The sequence below is a fragment of the Pteropus medius genome, unplaced genomic scaffold (genome assembly GCF_902729225.1).
Source record: "Pteropus medius unplaced genomic scaffold, Ma_sr-lr_union100, whole genome shotgun sequence".
NCBI classification, from domain to species: domain Eukaryota; kingdom Metazoa; phylum Chordata; class Mammalia; order Chiroptera; family Pteropodidae; genus Pteropus; species Pteropus medius.
In genome coordinates, this window is record NW_024354875.1 from 31,928,184 (window position 1) to 31,956,179 (window position 27,996).

Sequence of the window (27,996 nt, forward strand, 5' to 3'; positions counted from 1 at the left end):
CCTCCCGGGCGGAGACAGCTCCAAGAAGTAGACGCCCGCGACCCGCTGTGAGGGCAGTACCCAGAGGCAGCCACCGCCTCCCCGAGTTCCTGCGGCTGCTGCGACGCGGAGTATAGAGCGCTGATGGCCATGGACGGCTACAGGGGATTTCTGGGGCTGCTGGTGTCGGCGCTGCTCGTCGGCTTCCTATCCGTGATCTTCGTCCTCGTCTGGGTCCTCCACTACCGGGGGGGACTCGCCTGGGACGGGAGCTTGCTCGAGTTTAACTGGCACCCTGTGCTCGTGGTCACCGGCTTCGTTTTCATCCAGGGCATCGGTACTGGGCACTTCTTGGGAGGCGGCGGGGCGCGGGGCTGGGGGTCCCCGACTGAGTCTCCACGGAGGGGGACCGACGTGGGCGAGCGGAATGGGTGAGGGCGGGGCGCGGGGGTGCGGAGGAACAGGGTGCGGAGCTCGCCCCGGGGCCGCAGCGGCAGGACGGAGGCGGGTGGGCTCCGGCCCGGCCGGGGACCTGCGGGGCGGGGCTGTGGCTGATGTGGGCGAGCGCGGGAGTGGCGGCGCTGGGGCCGGGCGCGCGCGGCCGGGGCTTAGCGGCGAGCTGCGTTGCGCGGGGACGCTGGGCGCCGCGGCGCCAGAACGAGCTGGCCGGGGCGGTCCGGCCCCACCTGGTTAACTCTTTGCAGCAAGTGGCTGGGACGCACTTGAGACATTGCAGCGACATCGGAAATGGGAGCCCATGAGAGATGCCGTGGGGCCCGGCCCGGGGCAGCTCACACGCCGGGGCTAGATCGCTCCCTGAGGACGGAGCCTGCGCTATCAGGGGCGCGCAGACGCTCTTTAGGCGAGGCCTTTCGCCGTTATTTGCTTCTAGACTGCTTCTTAGAAGAGCAAGGCACGGGGCGGGGAATGGAGAGGCGAGACTTTGCCTCTTGTAACTTGCTCAGTCCGGAGTGAAGGGGCTGGTAAGCCGTAGACCCGGGGAGTGAAGCATCCGCTCTGGTTTCACTCCTACTAGAGCGTTAAACTCAGTCGAGCCGCGTAATCTGCCAGGACTCAGAAGGGTGTTTCCCGGCCCTGCTTGGTCATGCATGGACAGTATTGAACGCAACTTGTTTTTGTGGCTGCCGTTGGCCAAGTTCCCCTTCCCGGCTTCCTCTTGGCTCTGGGCGCTGGACACTAACTCTGGATGAGAGATGCCCGCAGGGGTGAGGGACTGCTTGGCTTCGCCCAGGACGCCCTAGGGGTTTGTGGCGTTCCAGTTTAGCTAGTGGTGAGCCAGCTCAGGGCCTGCGTTCTCTTGGATGAGGCTGACATGGAAGGAGTGCTGGGTCAATGGCAGTTTATTTATTTTTGGACGTATAATTGACATATAACATTACATTAGTTTTAAGTGTATAAATAACAATGATTTGATATATGTACATATAGTGAAATGATCACCACGGTAAATCTAATTAACGTCCATTATCACACATAGTTATGATTTCTTTACTTGTAATGAGAACTTTTAAGATCTAATCTTAGCAACTTTCAAATTCATAATACGTCGTTAACTTTAGCCACCATGCTGTACATCACATCCCAGGATTTATTTATTTTAGAACTGGAAGTTTGTACTTTTGACCCCCTTTACCCATTCTGCTTGCCGACCCCCCTCTCCACCCTCTTCTGGCGACCAACAACAAATGTCAGTTTTATTCTCGTGTTTTTCCCCTAACAATATCGGAGCTGTTTCCTTCGCTGCTTTTTTTTTTTTTTTTTTTTTGCCAGAGAAACCTCTAGCTAGTGGTGCAAGTGCCATTTATTTATAACCATTTTCCAAAAAATACTTTCCAGAGAAAGTATTTTGATAAAGGTAGAAACATACTGGGGTTATAAGGAGCGGAAAGGGTTTGGAAAGAGGTGCCCACTGTCTAAAACCTCTAGCTTTGCCTCTGTACAGGCTGCCTTTTCTCCACCAATATTTAACTCTCCATAAACAAGTTAACAAAAGAGCTCTCACCTCATTCCTAAAGAAAAGATTTTTGTTTCTGTTTAAAACTCATGCTGCAGCACTTGACAGGTGTGGCTGGCATTCTCCCACTTTAGGGTGCAATGGCAGACTTTGCTAATGCCCAGCCATGGGCCGCAGGCTTCCCTGGTGTGAGATTGGCACTGGGGTGTGAGTGATTTCATTGTATAAGTCCCAGTTATTTCGCCACTAAACTAAAATTAGCAAGACATATTCAAGTTCCACAGCTGCTGTCATCAGAAGCACTCTTTCCTTCATGGTGGAGCCCTTAAGTTTGTCCAGAGCTGTCAACACCTTCTGTTTGCTCAAAGTAGTAGGAACAGTTTCTTCACCTCTTCTAACGAAATCTTCAGAGCAGCTCTTAATACCAAGAAACTTTCCAGAGCTTCTGGAATATCTTCTCATAATTGAGGGTGAGGGAAACACAGGTGATATTATTTGTTTCCTGACTTAACAAAGAAGAGACAAAGTCAAAACAATAGCTATCACTTATTGAGTATTTTCTGTGTGCCCTAAGTGCACTAAGTGCATTATTTCATATGTATATTTGTATATTTGTATATATATATACACACACACACACACAAATATACATATATATTTGTATAAGAGTAAACTGAGGCATAGAGCAGTTAAGTTACTTACCCACAGAAGCAGTGTCTTTTCAGTGGCCTTATTTTCAAGGCTGATTTATCTGTTTTTATGGGACTGTGCTTATTTTCTGCAAAACATTCTTTTTAGAGAAGCAAAATCTTCATCTAAAATATACTTTGAAACTCTTCATTCATATTAGAGTTCATTACAGTTTTCCTAAAAGGATTTCTAAATTTTCTAAAACTTGGACTTTCTTAATTTTTATACTCACTTTTGGGCAAAAATGTATGAATGGATATTTCGAAAAATTTCATCTGCTGCTTTTATATAAACTCTTTTTAAAAAAAATCTTAGTTACTGTATTTGTATTAGTTTTGGAATGTTTGCCCTGTCAACATTACCCATCCTTGTTCACATATTTGGATTCCAGATTTGCAAAACACTTTAACCACATAATACATCTAATTGACATGAACATAAACTTTTTCATACATATAAGTACATGCATAGTACTCCTGAGTTCTTACAAATCATGGCCCACCTGCACCCCCTCACATCCAACAGTAGGAAGGCTCCAGTGGAAGGACTAGGCATAAATAGTTGACTTTATAAGCCAGGAGGGAAACACATGTTACAGACTAGCTTTGTTATAACAGATTTTTTTACTATGTGTCATTACTTCAGGGAGAAAATTTTTAGGCTATGCTTTTTCAGATCTTTAATAATGAACATTACGTAATTGAGTTCATTGGTGATACACAAATATTTAGAGATGTGGAAGAGAAATATAAAGTATTTACAGTTATTATTCTAAGCATAAAATGCTTTACAAATGCAATATACAAACAGTAAACAATGTTTGAAGCTATGTGAAAACAAGTATGAATCCTTTGAAATACATTTAAGAAGTAAGCTCTGAAAAAGTAAGGCTAACAGAAGTTACAAAATAAGTGTTTCTATTCACACACACTCTTTCCAAGAATATTTTGGAAAATGTATGTAGTCTAAAATAAAGTATGACAGACTGAAATAAAATTTTAAACAGGTAGGAAATTTAGTGAACATGAATGAGAAAGAGTTTCAAAGAGAATTTTAGAAGAGGCTTTGTGCTTCTCTGAAAGGAATGTTTCCCATGAAATAGGTATACTGCCAGGAAATCAGAGAAACAAACCTTAAAATGGGCCACAGAAAGCTGAAACAAATGAACGCTCTCAGAGTGGCAGCTGACCTTTTAAAAGGTTCAACAAGGTGGAATGTGTTCTTTAGTAAACAGTAGAAAATTCAAGTTTATAAATTTAATGAAAAGAAGTCTCAGCAATTCTATACTCCTTACTTTTTCACATGTAGAACTCTTTTTCCTGTATAAACTGAAGGAAGAGAAATTGAATAGTATCATGATCTCAAGTTGGTTTTGAGAGAGAATGTAACTACATTTAAGTAACATTTAAAAGACTAACAAAAAGAAATTAAGACTAGTTCTTATAAGGCAATTGGAGTATCCTATTAATGTATCTAAAAGTGACCAAATTCCAAGACCATTTAAATATATTTGAAAGTGCTCTTGGGTAAAATCTGGCAAAGAAGATAATTGAGAAAGTGCCCCAAATACCTGCTCCAAAACCAACCTGGGCACACCATTGATAATAAAACCTCTCAATTTTAGGGAAACAAGGATTTTTACAAAGTGCAAAGAAACAATCCAAGGCAACTCAAAACATGTTTTTGTTGTTGTTGTTGTTGTTATAAATAAATGCATGCAGATTTCTTTATGACATAACTGATAAAAATGTTTTAGACATGATTGTTTGGCTCACTGTTGTATCCCCAGCACCTAGAATAACACCTAGAACTAGTATATGGTAGGCTGATAAGTAGTCATTGAGTGAATGAGTGATTATTTCTCTACTATCGTTAAATTGTTACTTACAAAATGCAATTAGTAGCATTTAATGATAATAGTAGCATTTAAGGTAAAAGTGCCCTTCCTTCCCCTCAGTGATTCTCCTTTGGAGCCAGTTTGGAAGCACTGGTTTGTTTACAACCTCAGGGAAGAATGGGCATCATAGGACATATCGGATGTGCATCTTTATTCTAAAGGCCTCAAGCTCATTAGAATGTTACTGTCAAAGTACATTCTGTGCCTCCTCTGCCTACCTGAGGATATCACTTCATCAATTCTCCCCCTTTCCTTCTGCACCATTGGATTATTTCCAACATGTTACAATTTCTATCATCTTAAAAACAACCACACTCATGACCCTGTACTCCTCCTATTCTCCCACGAACCCACCCTAATCAGGCTTTCGCTCTACTGCTCCGCCAAAATCTCTTTTAATGTAGTAACCAATGGCCTTCACATTGCTAAATCCTATGGTCAGTTCTCAGTCTTTGTCTTGCTTGACCAGAAGGCAGCATCTGGCGTAACTAACCCTTTACTTCTGCTTGGGACACTTTCTTCATTTTGCTCCCAAGACACTCGACTCTCTTGACCCCTTTACCCTCACCGGCTACTCTTTTCAGTGTCCTTTGCTGGTTCATCCTCATCTCCCTGATAGCATAAGGTTAGAGTGTCCAAGCCTCAGTCTTCTGACCACTTCTCCTTTCTTGATACACCCACTCTCTTGGTGACCTCATACAGTCTCGTGGCTTTAAACACTATCTATCTATTCACTGAAACCTCCTATATTTTTATCTTCAGCCTGGACCTTTCCCCTGAACTCCAGACCCAAATATTCATCTGGCTACTCAGACTGTACTTGGATGTCAAGTAGACATCCAAATCTCAACTCTCAATCTTCCTTATGTCCTCAAAACCACTCTCCCCATAGTTTTCCCCATCTTAGTAAATGGCAACTTCATCCTGCTAGATGTTCATGACAAAGCTGTACAGTCATCCTTGATTCCTCTTTTTCTTCCATAATTCTTAGCCAATCCATCAGAAAATAGTATAGACTCTACATTTAAACTAAAGCATTATCCAAATTCTGACCACAGTCCATGTAACTGTCCACATAGTTAATCCATAAGTTAATCTCTTGCCAGGTGACAGCTTAGCCACCCAGAGATGAGATTTGCATTAGTGGGATCAAGACATAAGGTCCTCATTCCCCACAGAGTCAATATCTCTTTTAATACTCTAAGGCCTGGTTTCCAGTGCCTCTGCAAGGGATATATAGTGAGTTCAATAGTGACTCTTCAAAGTCCAAATTCTGATCTTATGGACCTGTGACTGTGACCTTAGTGTCTTTGCAGATGTGGTTAAGGATCTCAAGATGAGATCATCCTAGGGTTAGGGTAGGCCCTAAATCCAGTGAAGGAGATTTGAGACACAGACACACAGAGGGAAAGGCCATGGGAAGATGGAGGCAGATGCTGAGACAATGTGTCTACAAGCCAAGGAATACCAAGAATTGCTAGCAGCCACCAGAAGCTAGGAGAGAGGTATGGAATAGATTCTCCCTTAGAGCCTCTAGGGGAGGGCCCAGTCCTGCCAACGCCTTGATTTTGGACTTCTGGCCTCCAGAACTGCTAGGGAATACAGTCTGTTGTTTTAAGCTTCTCAGTTATTGGTAATTTGATATGGTAGCCCTAGGAAATAAATATAGGATATAACAGCTAACACTGCACTCCAAAGTATGACATTCCCATCAGGTATTTATAATTTTTTCATTATTCCTCCAAGTCAGATATAATTTACCAGTCAGAGGTCATTTTTGTTGTAAGCAATGTTTGCTTAATAAGATTTGGGACAAACCACTTTATCTGCTTATGAAGACAGTTAACCATAGGTCAGATCCTTATGTAGCAAGGTGAAGGTATATGCCTTGTTGGAGGGGTGGGAACTGCAGGGAATTGGAGCGTGCCTTCTCTGGCAAGATAGGAAACCTCTACTTAGCTCCAGTGGATTGCGGCTCTATGGAGATGCCAGCCAAAGGTTGCTAGAACTTCTTATTTTCCAGGGGAATCCAGATTTTTAAAAACTAATTCAAACTAAAACAAGCCACAAAAGCAAAACATCGTGCCGATCAAACAAAACACATCTATGGACCAAATCTAGTCCAAGCCTTCCAATTTACAAGTGACTTCTGCTATAGTTTTGTCTTGATTTTGTGGGATTTTGAAATTTTCCCTTAAAAAGTAGAACGATCTTCCTTTTTAAGAAAGACTAGAAATATTTGTTGTAACTTTTTTCTTCCTATAGAAGCTTTCTTAAAAGGTCGAATCAAGTTTTGAAATGGCTGTATAAACTTGGGCTATACTTTTCTAAGTTCATTTATTCATTCGTTTCCTTCATATATTGTTTTATTTATTTAATTAACATACATTTATGAAGCTGAAAGTGTGGGAAAATATGCCAGACACTGTGTAGCCCTGTCTGTAATCTGTTCCCTTTTGAATTTGTTAGAGCCAAGTTTTGATTTTCTTTTGGAAAAACCGAACCCTAAATATTTAGAGCTGGCTGGGACTTTAGGTCCAACTCCTAATTTTAAAGATTGAATGTCTGGCCAAGGTCAGGCAACCAGGTGATATCAGAGCCGGTACTATTTCTAATCTGCCATAAAATTTCAATATGAAATAGTGAATATTTCTGATGTTTTATACAAAAAAAATATAGCTGATGTTTCTAAAAATACAAAATTTCTGGATATTCGTAAATGTCTAGCCAATTAATTGAAAATGCAATTGCACTTTTTTACATATTTCTGGTACCAAGTCGCTGCCTTTGTGAGGGTTTCAGACCCTTCAAAGAGATGTTTCAAATGCCAAGATGCTAAAACAAATCTTCTAAATCATCCAAATCACTTCCTTCGTTTTGATTCTCCAAAGGTTTTTGTTTTCATGCTATTCATGCTATAAAGTAGGCTTTTTCAAAGTTCAGATTTTCTTTGATAGCCATTGCAGGAATCTTTTCGAGACATTTATTTAAAGAGGGTTCTCTGCTTTTACATTTAAACTTGAGGTCCTTTGGATAAAGTCTGGTAGACTCTTGGGTGCACAGAGAAATGAGTTGTAAAGCTTGATAATCCTGCTCTGAGCAGTCTACTGAGAAGGGTAAAATAATACTTTATTCAAAGAGCTAAGAAAAGTGTAATGAGCATACCATATTTAAGTAGAATTTATGACTTTTAAAATTCCAGCGTATTTCAAACTCAATAACTTACTCTTATTTTATTTTTGGATTCACTTAATGCCTACCTAAAGCTGTTTAAGTGGGTCTAAGTGCAAAATACTTTTTACTTATTTGAAAAGGCTGTTTGGTCTTATGTGAGCTAACACTTGGGTCAGCAATACACATTGTCTTGAGTTTTTGATTATTGCATTTTAAAAGAGGATCTGCTTATTTGCTGAACAATGCAGAATGAATTAGTGTGCTTTATTAGGATTTATTTATTCAACTCATACTGAATTCCTACTATGCACCAGGGTCTGTGCTAAATGCTGGGATGCAATGGTGAACATGATAGACATGATCTTACCTTCATGAATCACAAGATTTAAACATAAAAGAACTAAAGTCAAATTGTTTTCTATGTTTGGGGACATTTCTCCCCCTCCAAGTGGTCCTCTCCCATACACTTGGAGAAATACTAAATATGCATTTCCTACTATAAGACAAAGTAGTGTATATAGATAGATAGATGATGATAGATAGATAGATAGATAGATAGATAGATAGATAGATAGCTTTATAATGGTATGTTGATGGAAAGCCCGTGTCAAACTAGAGACGGCATCTTAGAGAATATATATTTTCACAGATTCTTGAGTTGATTTTGCATCTAAGAGCTGAGAAATTTTCTAATAATTCAAATTCAAGTTTGCATTTTCCTCTTCATTGTCCAAAGACTAATTATACACAGGTATTGATTTCTTTTCCATTTCCTTCTCTGTTTCTTTTTAAGTTTATTACAATAGCATGCCCCACAATAATTTTTCTTTTAAAAAGATTTTAAATGTGTTTCTCACATATACAAACAGTCACTTTATGATAGCAATACACATAATAAATTGCGTGAGATATTCAACACTCTATTATAAAATAGGCTTTGTGTTAGATGATTTGTCCAACTGTAAGTTAATGTAAGTGTTCTGAGTATGTTTAAGATAGGTTAAGCTCTGATGTTCAGTAGGTTAGGTCTATTGATTTTTAACTTAATGATATTTTTGATTTATGATGGGTTTATTGAGACATAACCCCATTGTAAGTTGAAGAGCATCTGTATGTATTCATGTTTCCCTTCATTTTCTGGGGAAAACAGAAAACTCTTGTTTCAGTCACAAGTTGCTAGCTGTTTGATAGCATTTCCTCCCCTCATGGGCTTCTGAGACCTTTTTCTTCCTTCCCACTGAACCTCAGGAATGGTGTCTAGGTAAGTGCCAAGCCAAAGAAGCAAGAAATATTTAAATTCCACTCTCCAGGCAGTTTTTATAAGTATTGAGAATAGCTTCTTGCTTAAGAATGTGGTTTGATTTGTTAAGGTTACTCTTTTCTCCTAAAGTCCACCATATTTTGGTTATTTATACAGTTTTTTAAAAGCATGTAAACACCTTATGCAAATGCAACATTTTGCAATGATCTTTTATTTATCCAGAGATCATTTTGAAGCATATTCAATTATCCAGCAGAGCTTCTCTGTAGCCAGGATAGATGCTGAAACTCCATTCCTCACTCATGAGAGCTCATCAGATTGCTACAAGCTGCCTATTTAGTCATTGAAGCTAGTTTGCTATGGGTTTGCAAGCTTACAAACATTTTGTTTTATCTTCAAAACTATTATGAAATCTTTCAACCATACAGAAAATAAACAGATCGCTATGTACTTCACTACCCAGATTGAGCTAATGTAAAGATTTTGCCAACATAAAAATTTATAAGCAAGAACTTAGAGATGGTAGGAATAAAAGATAAGGCAGGATAGTGGAGGGAAGAGATTGGAGGTATAAACCCTAAACTAAAAGAAGAGATAGAAAAACTCTAAAGTAGACCCAGGGACTAAAATTCCTTAACTGTCCAGGCCCATTTGGATCAAAAGCAAGCACCTCTCCTCCTTCAGAAGCCCCTAAGGGCTGTTTCTTACAGTAATAGGACAATATGTTTTATCGATTACCCCAAATCATAAATAAAAGGTGCTCCAGTCATGCTACTGCTAGAGAAGGACAGCTGGTGTGCAACCAATTTGAAAAACATTTGAGTAAACATAAAAGGTTTAAAAATCAAGGTTTAACACACAAAGGGGGTAGATTTCAGTTTTATGGAATATTTAACACATTTCTCTCTGATGCTCGTAGGATTGAGAAGAGTTAAAAAGTCTTCACTAGAAAAATGGTTGTCTTTGAATCTGTGATAACTTTTTTAAAGGCAAACTTTTTACTAAAGAACCACATACATGCAGAAAAGTACCTAAATCACAAGTACATGAACACACTCATGTATCCAGATAATGAAACAACATTCCAGGTACCCGAGATTACCTCCAGTAACACTTGTAATTCCTCTCAGTCATGAAAACTAATAACTACTCCTGACTTCTAACATCAGAGATTAGTTTTGATTTTGGAAAATTTTGATATAATATATGCAGATTGGTTAGAGAAAGCTATTGTAATTTACTATTCATAATCTGCTTTTCAAGCAAACACATCCTGAGTATTTCCTTTTCCTAGGTAGATTTTCAAATTCTCTTATCACCCAGGGTGGTGCTTGCATGATATGATGATGATGATGATGACGACAATGATGATGATAGTGATGATGACAACAGCAGTATTAATTTTAAAACACTAATTGAGATTGAACAGGCTACTTAAACTTTCTGTGCCTCAGCTTCCTCCTCTGTACAATTGTAATAATAATCATACCTTCCTCATAAAGTTGAGATAAGAATTAAAATGTAAACATTTTAAAGCATTTAGAATGGTGCCTACTACCTAGCAAGGACTCAGTGTGTGTGTGTGTGTGTGTGTGTGTGTGTGCGCGCGCGCATGTATAATAAAAGAGGTTCAACCAGGATGTGGGAATATGTGTCATTTATATATTGCACATTGTTTTTATTTTACTACTGCCTAATTACACAGATTGCAAAAGGCTCCACTGTGAAGATAAAAGGTCACTAATTCAATGAGTAAAGAAGCCTTTACTTTCCCTGAAAGCTAGAGAAGCATATAGGGTGTGCCACTGAATCATCAAGCCAGAAAAAGCATGAGGAAGGGAAGCCACAGTATTTGAGTAGACACCAATTTGATTTCCAAACTTTGATCAGTCTGAAGAAAGTACTTCACATTTATTTATTTAAAAATACTTAAAGGTCACACACACAAAAATAAATAAAGCTATGAAATTAAATAAGTTCAGTGGATTATATGCACATCAACTTCCTGTTGGTGATATTGTCCTATAGTTCTGTAAGATGTTACCATTGGAGGAAACTGGGTGGAAAGCATAGAGGATCTCTCTGTATCATTTCTTACAACTGCATGTAAATCTAACGTTATTTCAAAAGAAGAGTAAAAAGAAATACTTATAGATCTACACAGTTTGATCCCAGGGCTGTCCTGGGCTCAGAGGATACAAGGAGAAACAGCAAGACTTACTTCCTGCCCTCAGAGAGGATAAAGTAGAGATGAGAAGAGGCTGAGCTAACTTTTAAAAGTATACCTTTTAAGGTGTTGCATTAAATGGTTAAAAAATATTCATTGAATATAGAATTAATTATCCAAAAAGTCTCCATGTCCTCAAGGAAATGTAATCAATCAACATTTATAAGATTCCCATATATGCACTAAAATTAGTAAGTAACAATCCTTCAGAGTTCAGATTAGATAAAAAGAATACTGTCCTAATGGTGAGGGCCGTCAAATGTTAGAATGGAACTACAGAATAGGAAGATTGGCATCTTATGCTAAAAACTTTAAAGGGGCTAACTGTACATCTGTCTTCATAGGTTTAGATGTGTTTCTGCCTAAAACGGACTAGATAATTAATTTCTTACATTTTTATGATCCTATGAAGTTTTTTCATATATTTTCATATATTTAAATTGTATACAAAAGTTATCTTCTCATATACTTAAATCATAAATGTCTTTTGTGGGAAGAAGATTTTATTTTTCTTGCTGGAATTAAGAAGTACACCTGCACACTGCTGATAGAGTGGAATTCATCTTCCAAGGAAGCATCTTTGAACTTTTTCAATCTCTTGTACATCTCCAGATATCTAAATTTTCTCTGACCTGGACTGGAGGGGTGGGGTGAGGGTGGGTAGGGGCAAGACATTGTCTTAACAACAAAAATTAACTCTGGTTAAGGTGACCATACAATCTATTTTTTTAAACCAGGACACTTAAAAAAAAAAGTCATTTCAAAAATCTTTTTGTTGAAGTTTAATCCACATGCAGAAAAGTGTACATGTAAATATAGAGCCTGATGAGTCTAGGGATGCAACCAGCACCCAGACTGAGAAAGAGCACAGCAGCAGGAGCCTAGAAACCCCTTGTGCATTGCCTTCCAGTTGCTATGCCCCTTCCTCACAAGGGCAACCACTCTCCTGACTTTTTGCCTGTTTTTATACTTCATATAAATTGAATCATACGGTATATATTTATGTCTTCTTTCTTGGGATTGACATCATAGGTCGATCCATATTGTTGAGTGAAGTTCTAGTTATAGATCATTTATTCTCTTTGCCGCATATTAGTACATGGTAGGAATGTATCACAATTTATTCATTCTATTGATGATGGGCATTTGGGAGAGTGTCCCCGTTTTGGCCACTATAGATAGTGCTGCTAATAATATTGTAGTATATGTCTTTTGGTGAATGTATGTATTTCTTTGGGGTATATGCCCAGGAATGGAATTGCTGGACTATAAGGTATGCATAAGTTTAGCTTAAGTAGATACTGCTAGTTTCCCAAAGTATGCATTCTCACTTAAACTCCCATTAGCAGAACATGAGAGTTTTGATTGCTTCACATCCTCTCAATATTCATTAGCCATTCAGATATGTGGTAGAGGTATTCTCATTTGATTTTAATTTGCCTTTTCCTCTTGACTAGTGAAGTTGACATTTTTCTTATGCTTATTAGCTACTTGGATATACTCTTTTGTTTATTTAAAACTTTCTGCATATTTTTATAATCCTTAGTCTGCCTTTTTCTTATGAAACTAAAATATTTATATAAAGAAACCAGATTATAAGATTAAGAATTTAGTTATGGATGTATGAATTTTGAGATATTTGGGAGGCATCTATATGGAGATGTCAAGAGGCCATTAGCTTACGTGGGTCTGGAGTTCGGAAGAAAGTTCTGGGCTGGAGATATAAATTTTAGAGTCCCTGCCATGTAAGTAGCATGTCAATGAAAGAGTGAAAGAGATCACCCACGGAGAGTGTAGAAGAAGAATAAGGTTTGTTCACAAGTTGGGAGTAAGGAGTATGCCAGCAAAAGAGCCCAAGAAGGAACCATTGAGAGACAGGGAAGAGGGGAGAAGCAGAAGCCAAGAGAAAGGATTTCATGGGAGTGTTCACTGCGTTAAACTGTGTATCTTGTGATGGTTAAAAAAAAAAAACTACATTCTGTTTCTTTTTGTCTCTCTCTAGCCATCATTGTATACAGACTGCCATGGACCTGGAAGTGCAGCAAGCTCCTGATGAAATCCATCCATGCAGGGTTAAATACCGTTGCTGCCATTCTTGCAATTATTTCTCTGGTGGCTGCTTTTGATTTCCACAACACCTTGCAAATCCGCAATATGTACAGTCTGCATAGCTGGGTTGGACTAATAGTCGTTATACTCTACTTCTTACAGGTCAGTGTCTTATATATTTATGAACAAGATGTAAAAAACAATTCAGATACTGTAGATGTTTTCTATATGTTAATAGTCCGTTGGAAATTATCTTCCCATTCCACTACTCCTTGTTTCACTTGTTTACATTTTAAGTATTTTCCCCTGAGGGGGCATGGGAACTGCAGCATTCATAGTCTACAAACTTGAATGTGAGATTTTAAATATGGGCATACGTATGTAGGGAAATTGCTATTGCATAACATCTAAACTGCCATTGTTGTTAAGGTTTATGTGCTGAATAAACTAGCATAGATGAGAGCTGTACATTTCTTCCACACATTCTGTCACTTCTATTTTCTAGGTTTAACTTTACCAGTGAAGAGATGAATTAATATCTGTTTCTTTGTTAGATTTTGAAGGCTCAGTGTTTATTTTTCCTCTTTCTTCACTTACTAAAAACACATACTTTTGAGAGCCTGTATTTAAACTTAAGTTAATGGAGTGTGATAGGAATTTGGCTTTTCTAGGTCACTAAAGTAAGGATGAATTTTAAAAGTCTTTTAGGCGTTAACCACTTTGTTGAAAAATCTTTGTAAACTTTGTTGATGTACTTTCTTTCTTTAGTTAGTATAGTATATATTCAGGTACCTTATTGAGACATCATTGTGAATTTTATTTTTCTGGAGATGTAGGAGAAGTGAGAAACTGGAGTGAAATCACAAAATTACAAGGCATATCTTAAAATAGATGAATGTATGACCTCTCAAAAAAAGGACTTATCGGACATTTATTTGTCATTTTTCTTCTTAAAGAAAAGCCTTTTGAATGTTAATTGAACAAAAGTTAATATCTATATGGACACTAATTATTATTTAAGTTTTCATTACAATGCCTGGAGGTAAAGACTGGGTGCCAGACAGGAGAGAAGCATAGGGGAAACCCTGCATCAAACATCATCTTCTTGATCAAGAAGGAACAAGGCAAAAATCTCGAAGTGGATGGCTAAGCCTAGCCACTGCCTCACATCTGGGAGGCAGCTTCCTCTGCAGATACAAGCTGGTGGATCCTCTCCCCTTAGAGAGTAGGATGGCATCAACATGCTGTCAGTTGCTTGGGGACACTCTTAACTTACTGGTATCTCTTTAGGACCTTTCTCGGCTGGCTGTTCTGCTTCCAGTGGTCCATTCCTCTGGCTTTGCTCCGCTTCCTTTATGCCACCTCAGAATGCAGACTTCTAGAGCCTGAGAACTATGTGAAGCATTCTACTCATCTCACATAGTCCTTTAAGTGAGATAGCCCTTACAGATGCTGAGGACGCACAGGTTACACTGCTAATGGTAGAGCTGGGACTCAGGCCTCGATCTGGCCAAGTCCTGGGCCCTCCCTACAAAGCATTTAGTTCCATTGTTTCCACAATGTCCCCACAATTAGCCTGTGTTTGAGTATCCTCAGTGAAGGACCATGTCTCTGAGGACTAGAATAGAAACCATCTAAAATCTTTGTAGCTACTCTATAAGAGGGTTCTGTGCTTCTGAGTCCAATAGTTAAAATGGACTAAATAAATGCCTTTACGGAATTAGTTATATGCCAAGGCGTTCTTTGAACATCTGGAAAGATGCACTAGACTGTTAACACTGTTGATCTCTAGGTAGTTGGATTCCAGTTGATTATTTTTCTTTTTACTTTCTGTATCTTCTAAACACACGCATTTCTTGGATGATGGTGATGATGATGATGATGATGATGATGATGATTATAAGAATGTGGTTTTAAAGCTAATTTTTAAATTTTTTATTTTAATTATTTTGTATTAGTTTCATGTATACAGTACAATGGTTAGACATTTATATAATTTATAAAGTGATCCCCCCGATTACTCTGGCACCCATCTGGCACTACACACAGCCATTGCAATGATTTTGACTATATTCCCTATGCTGTTTTCTACATCCCCACGGCTGTTTTGTAGCTACTAATTTGTACTTCTTCATTCTTTCCCCCTTTTCACTCAGCCACAAAAAGCTTTCTATACTAGATATGCCTTTTTTATTATTACATTAATCCTTTTAAGGCGGATTTTCTAAAAAACAATTAATACTCTATATCTTAATATTTAAAATTTGGAAATATCTAGGAATTAGCAAAAAAGAGAATACTTAACTTTACAATAATGAGCCTTAGCCAAAATGGTTCTCAGAGGAATATAGGCTTAAATACTTTGAGAGGAAAGAAAACTTAAAATACATAAACTTAGTAATCTCGCATTTGGGGGGAGTGGAAATAAAATACTGTCACATAAGGAATTCTAAAAAGGATATTTAGTGTAGCATTGTATGGGCAGGAATGTCCAAATAAGGGGATGCTTAAATAATTTATGGCTATTATACAACTCTTACAGAGACTATAGCTCTATCTCTGACCAACAGTGAAATCTATGCTATGTATTTCAGTAGAAAAATATTGGAGAGTAATGTGTATAGTAAAATGTCATTTGGAGGATAAAAGGAAAGAAAGAAAGGAAAAAAGCACATATGTGTAGATACGGAAGGTATGGGGGTGGGTGGGATTGGTTGGAGGAATTATTAAATTTTAAAATATATCTTTTTTGACTTGAACATGTGGCTCTTTCATTTTAAATGTAAGTGAGTCACATATGATACATAAAAATCATGTATACAGACCTTTGTTAAACTAAATGGGCAAACAGCATCCCCTCATCACAAACATGTCATGTTTGGTGCCTTCTGTTGTTTCTTTCAGGAACCAGGTGAATGGTTTCCTATTCCTATCCTGGGAAAGATGACTACATTCTAACTTTGTTTTCTTTGTTGCACAAAAGCTGTTTTGACATTATTTTCATTGCTTCTCCACAGAAGTGACAGAACAGATCACCTGGCTGTGCTCAGGAAAAAATTAAAGAACATTTCCTTTCTCAATGGAAAGAAACCAATTCTAAACATGCTTTCTTCACTTTTGATAGAAGCTAAGCTCTGTCCTTATGATTTATAAAGATTCCTGCCTCCATATTCCTAGTTGCAAAAATACACGAGCCACATACTTTACATACTTTTCAGATTTCTTAGATTAAGAGTAGAAGGGAAAAGTGGTTTCTCTTTTTTTTTTTTTCCTTGTTTTTTTTTTTTTTTCCTTTTTGGCTTCTCTTTCTGAGTCAACAAGGCCTGTTCTCTCTTAAATGGAGTTTCTTCAAACTGCCACTAGTGCCTGTAGAAAAGGAAGTCCCACTGGGAGCAAGTGTAACAGCCTACTTGTGGCTTGCTTACATAACCACAACTGCTATGCACATCAATTGCAAAGTATAATTGCATGCAGGGCATTCATCTTGAGTTTGTGAGGTTAGTTTGCCCTCCCCCCTCAGTACAACTCAAGAAACAAACCTACCACAGAATAGGGGGAGCATGGGAGAGATTGTCAAGATCAGATCCTCTCACCTTAGTGCTCCTGGGGTTTGGTTTAGCCACTATGTGTAAAATTAGAATTTACCTGCCAAACGAAGTCAGTTTGTTTCAGTAAATAAAGAAAGGAGAGTGGGGGGAGGCAAACAGCAAAACAAGACAAGCAAAAACGATTGAAAGGTCTTCACACTTCCTCATACGTATCTATGCATTGTAAAGCATTTCAAGTATAGAATTCTTTTCTACTTGTGAGATTTAGCCTCTTGGGCATTTTTAAAAAATAACAAACTGTGTATATATGGAAGCTATGAATTATAATAAAATTAATTCCCATGATTCCACCATCTAACCTTATTTGGAAAACAGGACTATACCTACCTTGATCCCACATCTCTCTACCTATCCCAGCCCCTAGAGGTAACCATCTTCCTGAAAGCTTTTTCTCATTCCCTGTTTCTTTGTAATTTTACCAAATACTGTGAATCCCTAAACAAGATATTGTTTAGGTTTGCTTTAACTTTTAAAAAAGTCTTATAATATATATATTCTATTGCAACATTTTTTTCATTGTACCGATTCAACTGTATTGCTTCCTCTAGCTGTATTGCTTCCTCTAGTTCATTCATTTTTTACTTTAGTATTCCATTGTATAAATATACCACATATTTACTTATCCATTCTGCTTTTAGGCATTTGGGCTATTTCAGTTATTTTCTGTTACAAACAATGCGGCATTGGACATTCATATGCACTTCTCTTGGTTCTCATATGCAAAAGTTTCTCTGGGCATATACCTAGGAATGAAATTATATACTCATCTTAAAAAAAAAAAAATGCTAAATTGTTTTCCAAAGTAATTGACACCAATTATGTTCCTGCCAGCAGCGTATAAGAGTTCCCATGTAGCACATCCTTGCCTACATGCATCTTCTTCAGACTTTTCAATTATTGCCAAACTAGTTGGTATAAAATATTTTCTTGTGGTTTTGTTTATCTCTCTGATTATTCATGTTTCTCTTCTAAGAAACACCTGTTTCTGTCTTTTGTCCATTTAAAAAATGAGTTTTTCTTTTCCTTAAAGATTTGAAGTTCTGTGTTAAATTCTTTTTCATTTTTATATATTGCATATATCTTCCAGGTTGAAGCCTGTATTTTTCTCTTTTGTGAGTATTTTTACAAATTCTCAATTTTAATAACATAAATTAATCTTATTTTCTTTTAAGGTTATTATATTTTGTTTTGAGATCAATACAAAGCAGATTCTCAGGTTTTGCTCCAGACCTGCTGAATCAGCAACTCTGGAGTGGGGCCCAGAGATTTGTGCTTTCACAGGCCCTCCAGGTGATTCAGATGCATGCTATTGTTTGAGAACCATTGGCGTAAAAAAAGCCAATGATTCTCAAAGCGTATCTTCTTCTCTTTTGTGCATGTATCTGAATCACCTGGAGGGCCTATGAAAACACAAATTGCTGGGTGCCACCACAGAGTTGCTGATTCAGCAGGTCTGGAGCAAAACCTGAGAAACTGCTTCCTTTTGACCTCTGGGTTGGGACGGATTTCATAAACAGGACCTGGAGTCAGTGTGACCTCAGTTTAAATAGGGTTTATCCATTTATAGCTGGTGACCTTGGACAAATCACCACATTTTTCTGGACTTAGTTTGCTCACCTATAAATTAAGTTTTTTGATACATCCTTCACAACACATAAGAATCAAAGCTATATAATACATGGAAAGGCTCAGCTTAGACTTAGGATATTGAAATAATGCAGGTCAGCTGTTGTTATTAGAAGTGTAAATCTTGTGGTAGGCTCCTTTATGACCCAAAGATGGCATTTTTCATTTCTACTATAAATTGTAAACACCTTCATGGTTGAGAACATGCATTTTATGTCAGTGAAGTTTTATTAACAAATCAATCCATTTCTTAAACAGGTAATTTATGTGTTGGATACCTTGCTAGGCTGCAAGGGATACATAGTTTCACAAGACAAGCATGGGCCCAAAGAGACATGCTCCCTGTCTTCATGAAGCTTACCGGGGAAGATACAGGAGAAGACTGGTCACTGAGTGTTTGGTAGCCACGGTGGGCATGGAGTGTTCTGGGAGAGCTCTCATATGGTAGAGGGAATAAAAAAAGTCAGACCAAGATTTGAAGCCATGAGCTTGCTGGTGAAATGGGAGAAAGTATTCTAGGCGGATGAAATAGTATGTAGATAAAAGTTCTCAATATTTGAGGAGCAAGAAGGAGATCAGGCTGCCCAGAATGTGGTGTGGAAGATGAACTGGAGGCTGGACAGGAGTAACGCAGGACGCGGCGAATTCCCCCAAGTGGGGACTTGAATTCTACTTTGAGAGAGAAGAGGGTCCTTGACTGCTCACAGGAAAGAATTCAAGTGCACACCAGAGTTAGAGACAAAAAGAAAGTGCACACCAGAGTTAGAGAAGGAATAATGCTCCACAGACAGCATGATCTCCTCTGAAAGACGGGGAATGATAGACAGGGAATAGGAGGGACTCCAGGTGTTCAGGAATTCAGTTGATATGTCATCCTTAGTTTCTCTGAATTACTGTTTAAAGGCTTTGTTTATCTGTTTTCCTTTTATGCTTTGGGTATTCAGCGTGAAAGATATGGGTATGCAGCAGTTAAAGGCATGCTAGAAATCTCAGCCTTTGTTCTATAGGTTCCCCATGGTCTGGCCATAGGTGATAAATGGTTGGGTTTATTTTGTTTAAGGTAGGATTTAAAGACTGTTTTCCTTTCATGGTGTGGGTAAATGGTTTGTTAGTAATCCCTGCAGGAATCTCCTTTGTTCTGTAAGTTTCTAGTGGTCTGGCAGCACATGTAGGCTCTGCATACAATTTGATTCAGTATTTAGTTCTCCTACCTCTTCTCTATATCAAGAGTAAATATAGGGAGATTAGCTCGAAGGTGTTTACAGAGGTTCAGATGAGAAATACTGGAGTAGCAGTAGCAGTGGGGAAAGTGGATAGTTTCTAAAGATATTTAGGAGATAGAATTAATGAGATTTGGAAAGTCAGTGATATACAGGATGAGAGGAAGGGTCATTTGTAGGCTTGAGAGAGAAAACATTAAAGGGGGAGAAGAGGGATCGAGGACTGTCAGATGCTACTGAAAAGCCACGGAAAATAAGGTCTCAAAACTGCCCATTGGATTTAGTAATCTGGAAGTCACTCATGACTCTACAGAGCTGTTTCCCTGTGAGGCGGAAGCCAGATTTCAATAGATTGAAGAAGGAGTGGAAGGTGAGAAAATAGACAACTTAATCAAGAGGTTTGGGTAAGAAGGGGAAGAGAGAGGTGTAATTGGACAGGAATGCAGTAAAAGCAGGTGTTTGGGTGCTTTCTTTTCTTTTTCTTTTTTTACTTCTTTTCTTTGTTAAATGAAAATGAGAATTTGGGGCATGTTAAAATGCTCACTGGATGGCACCAGTAGAGAAGGAAAGGTTGTGATTACTGGAAAGATGCAATAATCTATAATTAGGTTTTTAGGAAGCAGGTTGCAGAGCACGGCTGGAAAATTGAACACCAGTTCTATTATAATTGAAGAAAGGAAGGAGTTGTTGGCTTGGGATGATTTTTTGGTTTGGTGGGAGAAAATTGAGACTCTTCTATGAAGTTGCCTATTTTTTTCATGAGTTGGTAGTAAAATCATCTGCCAATAGTGAGGAGGGAAACACAGGACAGCCATAAGTTTGAGGCTGGGGGAGCCTGAAGGAGCAGTTGACAAATCAGATAATAGAAGGATTATTGAGCAACACTGAAGTACTCATAACAGTGAGCATCATAATAATGAATTTATAGTGATGCTAGTTTCCTTAACTGTGTGATTTGCTCCAGTAGTACCTCATAGATCAGGGATAGACCTGAAGATGGCTGAGCCAGGGTTGGGGTATTGCCTTGTTCATGTGATGAAAGACAGTGCAGAAAGTGGATGTGGGTTATTGACAGGAGACTTAGTGTCCAATTTGAATGTCTGGCATCCCTCTTTCTAAAAAACTGTGGACAAAGTCTAGTTGGTACTCATTAGAAGTTTTTTTTATCTCTGGAAGAAAAGTGCTGTTATGTCTAAAGAACGCAACATGGAAATGACCTAAGACTGAACTTCTCAAAGTGTGGTGCTTGCAACAGCAGCATTTGCATCACTAGGGAAATTAGAAATACAGATTCTCAGGTTCCAATCTAGACCCACTGAATCAAACTCTGGGGATAGACCCCAGCAATATGTGCTTTAAATGAAGGAATGAGTGAATATACAAAATAGAAGAAAGGTGAAGCGGAGCTAGAAGGAGCCTCCTTATAATCTGTAAATCACTTGATCATTCATTAAATCTACTTCTACGCTTAAAAAAAAAAAAAAGCAGACCATTCCTAATACAAAAGCTTGTTAAGCACTTATTTTCTGATCTCATTAATGATTTTTGCAAACAAAAGCTTTTGTTATGTCTAAAAGTTTACACATATCTTTAAAAAAAAAATCTGTTTTAGAAAGTGAGATAAAACTGGCATAGCAAAATACACTTTTATCTTTAAAGGACAGTAATAATTAACTAAGAAAAGCCCAGATATTTAAGACAGTAACTTTAAAAGCAAATCTCTATTATCTGTTTCTAATTATAAAAGTAATATATATTAATTTTAAAATTTATAAAATACAGAAAATATAAAGAAAAAACAAAAATCACTGATAAGACCATAATCTAGAGATATCATATTTTAGTTTATTTCCTTTACCCTTTTATTATGCCTATATATGTATGCATATATATTTAATTTTAAGCGTAATTAGTATCATACTACATTTTCACTTTCACATCTAGATACCTTTTCATGCGATTTTTTCTTTAGCTCTGCTAAGGACTACATCATGGTGAAGAACAGCTTTCTGTAGATGACTGTTCCTAAACATGGGAACACTTTGCACATAGTTGGCACATAGTAAGTATCTGTAGACTTAAGGTGATGGACGATTCCACTGTTTTCTCTTTTAGGGATTTTCCAGAGTGCAGTTAACCCATATCTTTGACATAATGTGAGTGAATCAAAAGCAGTGGTCTTCAAACATCAACATGCATGAGAATCACCTTAGCATTTTGTTAAAATGCAGATTCCTGGGCCCTACTTCCAGAAATTCTGGTTTAGCAGATCTGGATGTGGCCCAGGGTTATCTTTAAATAAACACCTGAAGTGTTTCTGATGCATGTTTTCTATGAACAACACTTCAAGAACCACTGACTTAAAGGCACAAAAGGATTTTGTAATTTTCGGTCCACTGTGTTTAAGTTACTATATCTACATGTCTGATGGTAAGGCTAAGATGGTTAAAAGGAAATAAAGAATGAATACTACAAATTATAAGTTGGCCTAATTTGGAACATTTTAAAGTTAAGCATTCTATAATTGTTTTCCTTTCCTTTTAAAAGTAATTTTCTTTTGTTGAAAAAGAAGTTTTAGTGGTGAAAGTAAGATTTAAGGAAGTTAAATTGCCCTGGGGTCCTATAAGCAAATTTCAGATGTTCCACTTGCTTAGATCATTGAATCCTTGGATTACAAGAGACACACTTAATAAATAGGTACCTGAAACAAAAGTTTCCATTAAATTCAATAATACATTGGCCACTAAGTTATCTTTATTTTCTTAAGGGAAAGAGAATACTTAATGGACAGGGGGTATGGGGCAACAAAATAAAACTTGATAAATGCTGAAAGAAATTAAAAAACAAAACAACAGTAAAATTCTTAGGAATGAAAAGAGGAAGGAGAACAGGAAAATGGAAAAAAATTATATATCTGTGGGCAAGTCACAGACAAGATATAATGACTTACCGCAGAAATATATTCATGCTAAATCCTTGGTAGTCACTTACCTGAGCCACATTTTTGCAGAGAAAGCACAGCCTGTGTGTCAGGAAATATGCCCTTTGATACTAGTAGAATCACCAAAGTTCACTGAAGGAGTATTAGGAACATTATGAGCTACCAAGGGGGGACCCTCTGTACCATTTCTAATATATTTGGGCATTTGTGGTATTAAGTGGGCAATACAATATGCAAACCGGCCTATCAAATTCACTTTTGATTACTCTCCATTCATTGCCTTTGCCTATCAGCTGATTCTAGGCGTGCTTTAGGCTCTCAGACCCCGCCATGTTTCTGATAAGTCCCATTAGCCCTTTGATCTCAACCAGGAAAGATGAACAGTGATGTTACCCATTATCCTCTCTTCTCTTAGGGTGGTGGAACCTAAATAAGTACCTGAAAAAAAATGCTCCTTTAAACTCAATAACTCAGCTCAGTAACTCACTAAGTCATCTTTATTTTCTTGAGGAGAAGGGACTATTTAACCGGCAAGGGTTGTGGGACAACAAAATGAGAATATGAATCTTTCAGTTCACATAGGAATCTTTCTGGCTTCTCTGCAGAGAAGTATTCTACTAGGGATTGAATTATCAAGGAAATGGAGGTAACTTTTCTGCAGAACTCATTTCTTCCTCATAAAACAAAATTGTCAACTTTTTTCCACATAGTTTTTCAGGCTGACCTGACTGAATGTGTCCCATTGTATTCGGTTTTAGTGACTTAAAAATCTTTTACGTCTCTTCCCACTTGGCAACCTTAAGGAAACTGTTTTTGTTTTTGTTTTTTATGTTAGTACTAAACTGTTCACTGCATCCTTTTTAGTGATAGCAAAAAAACTGGAAACAGGATCCTCCATAAATAGACAATTGAATACTTAAAATGGAATACTAACTATTGAAAAGAATAAATTAGATAGGCATGTGTTGATATGAAAAAGATCTCCAAGCTCTACTATTAAGGGAAAAGATGCAACATGCAGAACAGGTATGTATAGTAAGATCCCATTTATACTTAAAACTCTCTTTCCTTATACACACACAGCCACGTTTATATGGGCTTAGAAATTTCCCGGAAGGGTATTTGAGAAAGAGATGAGAGGTGTTATCTTTGAGTAGTGGAACTGGAGTGAGGAAACTTACTTTTCATTTTATGCCCTTGGTTCTATATGAAATGTTTTCTCATTTGCACGTATTTCTTTTAAAATAATCATTTTTAAATTATCGTAGTTAAAACTTAAATGATAAACTTTGTACTTTTTGATATTTAGCTTGTCCTAGGTTTTTTCGTCTTTCTGCTTCCTTTGGCTCCACCGTCTCTCCGAGCATTCCTCATGCCCATACATGTTTATTCCGGACTTTTCATCTTTGGAACAGTGATTGCAACAGTACTTACGGGAGTGACTGAGAAACTGATATTTTCCCTGTAAGTTACATAGTTTTCCTAACTGTAATATTTAAGCTATAAAATGTTAAATACTTGTTCATTGGAATATGGTGATAAAAATATAACAAAATTTTTTAAATGTTAAAAATGAAAAACTTTAAATATTCTTTAAAAATTATTATATTATACATGTACTATAACATTACTAAATGCTTGGAGAAGGACTAAAAGTCCAACAAATTGTACTACTCTTCAAACAACTATTGAAGTTTTGCATGCCCTTCTAATCTTTTTGATGTGCATGTTTTATTAATTGTAATTCTGGTGTATATACATTTTTGTATCATCCTTGTTTTCAATTTTTAAGTGATCTAGGTGTTCCAGATGCTATATTATTTTCATACTAATGATTTTTAACAATTTTGTACTATCTCATTGGGTGAATTATAACATGAATTTCTGTCTGATATCAAGCTTTAAAGGAATTTACATTGAAGCTGTACCAGTGTGCATTTTGAGAAGATAAATTCAAGATTGTTTGGCATGACCTTATATGTAACTGGACACTCTTCTTTTTTTTTTTTTTAAAGCTCTACCTACAGTACATTACCACCGGAAGGTGTTTTCACGAATACCCTCGGCCTTCTGGTTCTGGTGTTTGGAGCTCTCATTTTTTGGATAGTCACCAGGCCACAATGGAAGCGTCCTCAGGAAACAAATTCTATCCTTCAGCCAAACAGAAGCAATCCAGAGGGAGTGGAAGGCTCCATGGCAATAAACTTTGGCAACGTGGATAAATCAGATTCAGACTTAAACAATGAAGCTGCAGCAAGGAAAAGAAACATCACCGTTGATGAAGCTGGTCAGAGATCCACCATGTAAAATGCTGTAGAAGTGGAGCCATGTAACTTCACTTTTAAAAACTAACTTTACGGTTTAGCTTCTCCTATTTAGCCATATAAGATAATTGAGCTCCACAGAGTCAATATTTGTTTTAATCATAAGGTGGAATTTCTTGAAAGAGTTTGTACTGATCGAGGCCTATAAATTTACCTGATTTGGAAAGGAGATGATGGTTGATGTAAATGAGAGCAACTATAAATTGTGATTATGTTACCTCTTGATGAGCACCAAAGCATTTAGCATAGTGCCTTGCATAGAACAAATGTTCAAAATGTGCTTATTGGTTGGTAAATTTGATAAACTGGCAGCCCTGGAAGTTTTTCTAAAACTCAGCTTAATCTCAAGGCTTCTCTGGAGTCTGGTGTACCTTATGATCCAAATTCCAAACCTAATTAGAAAGAGAATACGCCTGAGTTGTTAAGCAGCATAAACTGTTTTACAGACCTTGGAGAGCACTTTTTCTCAAGTTTCTGTTTTTACCGTTTAAAAGGTACTTGCGTTGCCCTTAGTATGTGCCAGACACGATTCTAAGCACTTTATGAATATTAGCTAATCCAATCCCCAGACAAACCTTAGGAGGTAGGTATTATTATTATTATCCCCAGATAAGAGCTGTGAAGTTTGCAGAGGTTAATAACTTGCCCCAGCTCACAAGTGGGGGAACCGAGATTCAAAACCTGGCAGTCTGGCTCCTCAGTCCATAATTCTAACCACTTCACTATGCTTTTTTTTTCTGCTTTACACTAATTTGCACCACTTTGACCACCCCTGAATAAATTTCAGTTGCTGGAGTGCAGTAGAGTTGTTAAAGTTTACCTTCTGCCTCTCTTTCCCAAGGCAAATTCCTCAAACAGCCAAGGAAAAGGGCCCACCCCTGCCTGGGAATAGAGTATATTACGGGCACCCATCCACTGCCAGCAAGCCATGGCCTACCTTGATGCCTCTTTGTTCTTAAAATTGTGTCTTGGTGACAAAGAAAGCTGTGGGCAAGAACATCTGTGGCTTTCAAGATTAATCAAGATTACGATTTCAAGATTACGAGTTTTATTCTTCAGGATCTTAGCTGCTGAACAATTCTGGGTTTGAGGATAGAAGAGAATTGCCTCATGGTGGGCCCTTCCTAGGGGCAGTAGCTAGGGTCCTTCCAGATCTGGGTGGAATTTTAGGAGATATCTTGAGCTTTGGATTCTCAGTAGTGAATTGAGACTCAGAGGTGACAACTTTCATGCATAGAGACCTCTGTTAGGCTCTGACTTAAATTAAAATCCGGAATAGCGCCTATGCTGAAATGATGCTTTTCATTTGGGAGTTGATTTTTGGTTTCCCTGCAATTTTTAACTGGAGCATTTGAATATGGATAAAAACCTTACAGTTTACACTAAAATGCACTTGACATTTTTGGTGCTTATTGGATTTCCTTTTTGGATACCTGGTAATCACTTCCATAGATTAACTATGAAATACACTCCATCACATCCCTTAAGCTTCATGTTTAATCATTCAACATTCCATCGCCAAACACTGTTTTCTTCTTATATAATTCTATTTCCAAAATTGGTAATAATGTTAGAAGTACTGCTAGTGCTTGGCTCAGTGCCTAGCACATAGGAGGCACAATTAAATTTAATATGAGTAGAGCATGCTACATACAATTTTGATGCTAAGTAGGAGGAATTGTATTGTCACACACAAACATATTTTGATAAATGAATGTTTCATTACATGGAGGTGCACAAAATTTCAGGAGTTTTTTTGGGGGAGGGGTCAGTGACAACCTCAAGAATTGAAGCTGCCATTCCATTTTATATAGGCCAAGATAGAAGTTATTAATGAAAAGTTAATTATGGATTTGGTGCTGGAATATTCTGCTCCATTGCAAAGTAATTGAGCACCTCCTCCTCTCGGCGCTTTATTTTATCTTTCTTGGGGCTAATGTGGGGGTAATCTTACAGATATTATAAGAACTTCTTTTCTTTCTTTCTCAGCCTTTATGAAAACAATGCATAGTAAAATATATCTAGAAAAGCTTTCTGTTTGAGGCTCTTCTTTTAATGGGCTTTTAATTCTAATGATAATTGTACCCTTATCTTTCAAAAGCTGATATTTCCTACCCAAAGCATCTTCCCCAGAAATATCTCATTAAAAAGCTCACAGGAAGAATAGAGAAGAAGAAAGCCTTAGGTATCAATTCCAAAACAGTGATTGAAATCTCCACAAGTAATTATAGCTTATATCACCTGCAGAGATAGTCTGGCTTGGCTTACCCCATAGTCTAATTTTAGAAAAGAAATAGCTTTATTTTAACACTCATCTACAGCAACACTGAAGCTTTTCTCTCGAAGGGTTTATTGAGAAACTGAAATGAATATACTTTTTGATATAATGTTATCAAAAGTGTACAGCTTCCTGTGCTCCTTGTGTTAAACTGAATCTCCCCTTCAGAGTGCTTTCTTTTCTTTCCTTGTGTAGTTTCACTTAAGCCTCGATGATTGTAAACAGCATCTCAGACCTTACAATCAAATGACAAAGAAGGCAATTGCACTTTTTAAGAGATAATGACAAGTGGTTTCTGTTTTCTAAAGGACCAAAAAAAGAGGATGTCTTGTTTCTAATTAAGCTCTTTTCCCTGCTGAGTTGGAAATTTCAGTGTAATACTGGTTGACCACAACTGCCAAATCTAAAAGCTCAAAGAAGTAGAGCTTTATGCTAATTTTATTGCAATATGAATTTTTATCTTGATGCGCTCTTTTTTAGATAATTCCATCAGAAAACTGTAACTTCTATGTCTTACAGCTACACACAGGAAAGTATAGAAGAAAGAAAACTATTATTCTTTATCACCTACTAAGTACCTGAAAACTTTTATTGGAAAATATTTCTATGTTCGAATCTGTATTTTTACCTTAGCACGTTTATGGAAAAATATTAAATTGCCTGATATTTTATAATTTTGTAGAAAAATACACATCTATTTTTTCTCGATTTGTTTTTATATAGTAATAAAAGTTATTTTGGAAGCTA

At 37.5% G+C, this 27,996-nt stretch overlaps 1 protein-coding gene across 1 annotated transcript; it reads left to right on the forward strand.

The window, feature by feature from the left end:
• The first annotated feature begins 14 nt into the window (after window positions 1-14).
• CYBRD1 (cytochrome b reductase 1) lies at window positions 15-27,996 on the forward strand. The gene is made up of 4 exons (XM_039855266.1): window positions 15-316; window positions 13,206-13,414; window positions 23,957-24,111; window positions 24,663-27,996. Exons 1-4 carry the CDS (start codon window positions 124-126, stop codon window positions 24,952-24,954), a joined length of 849 nt encoding a protein of 282 aa, XP_039711200.1. The 5' UTR covers window positions 15-123; the 3' UTR covers window positions 24,955-27,996.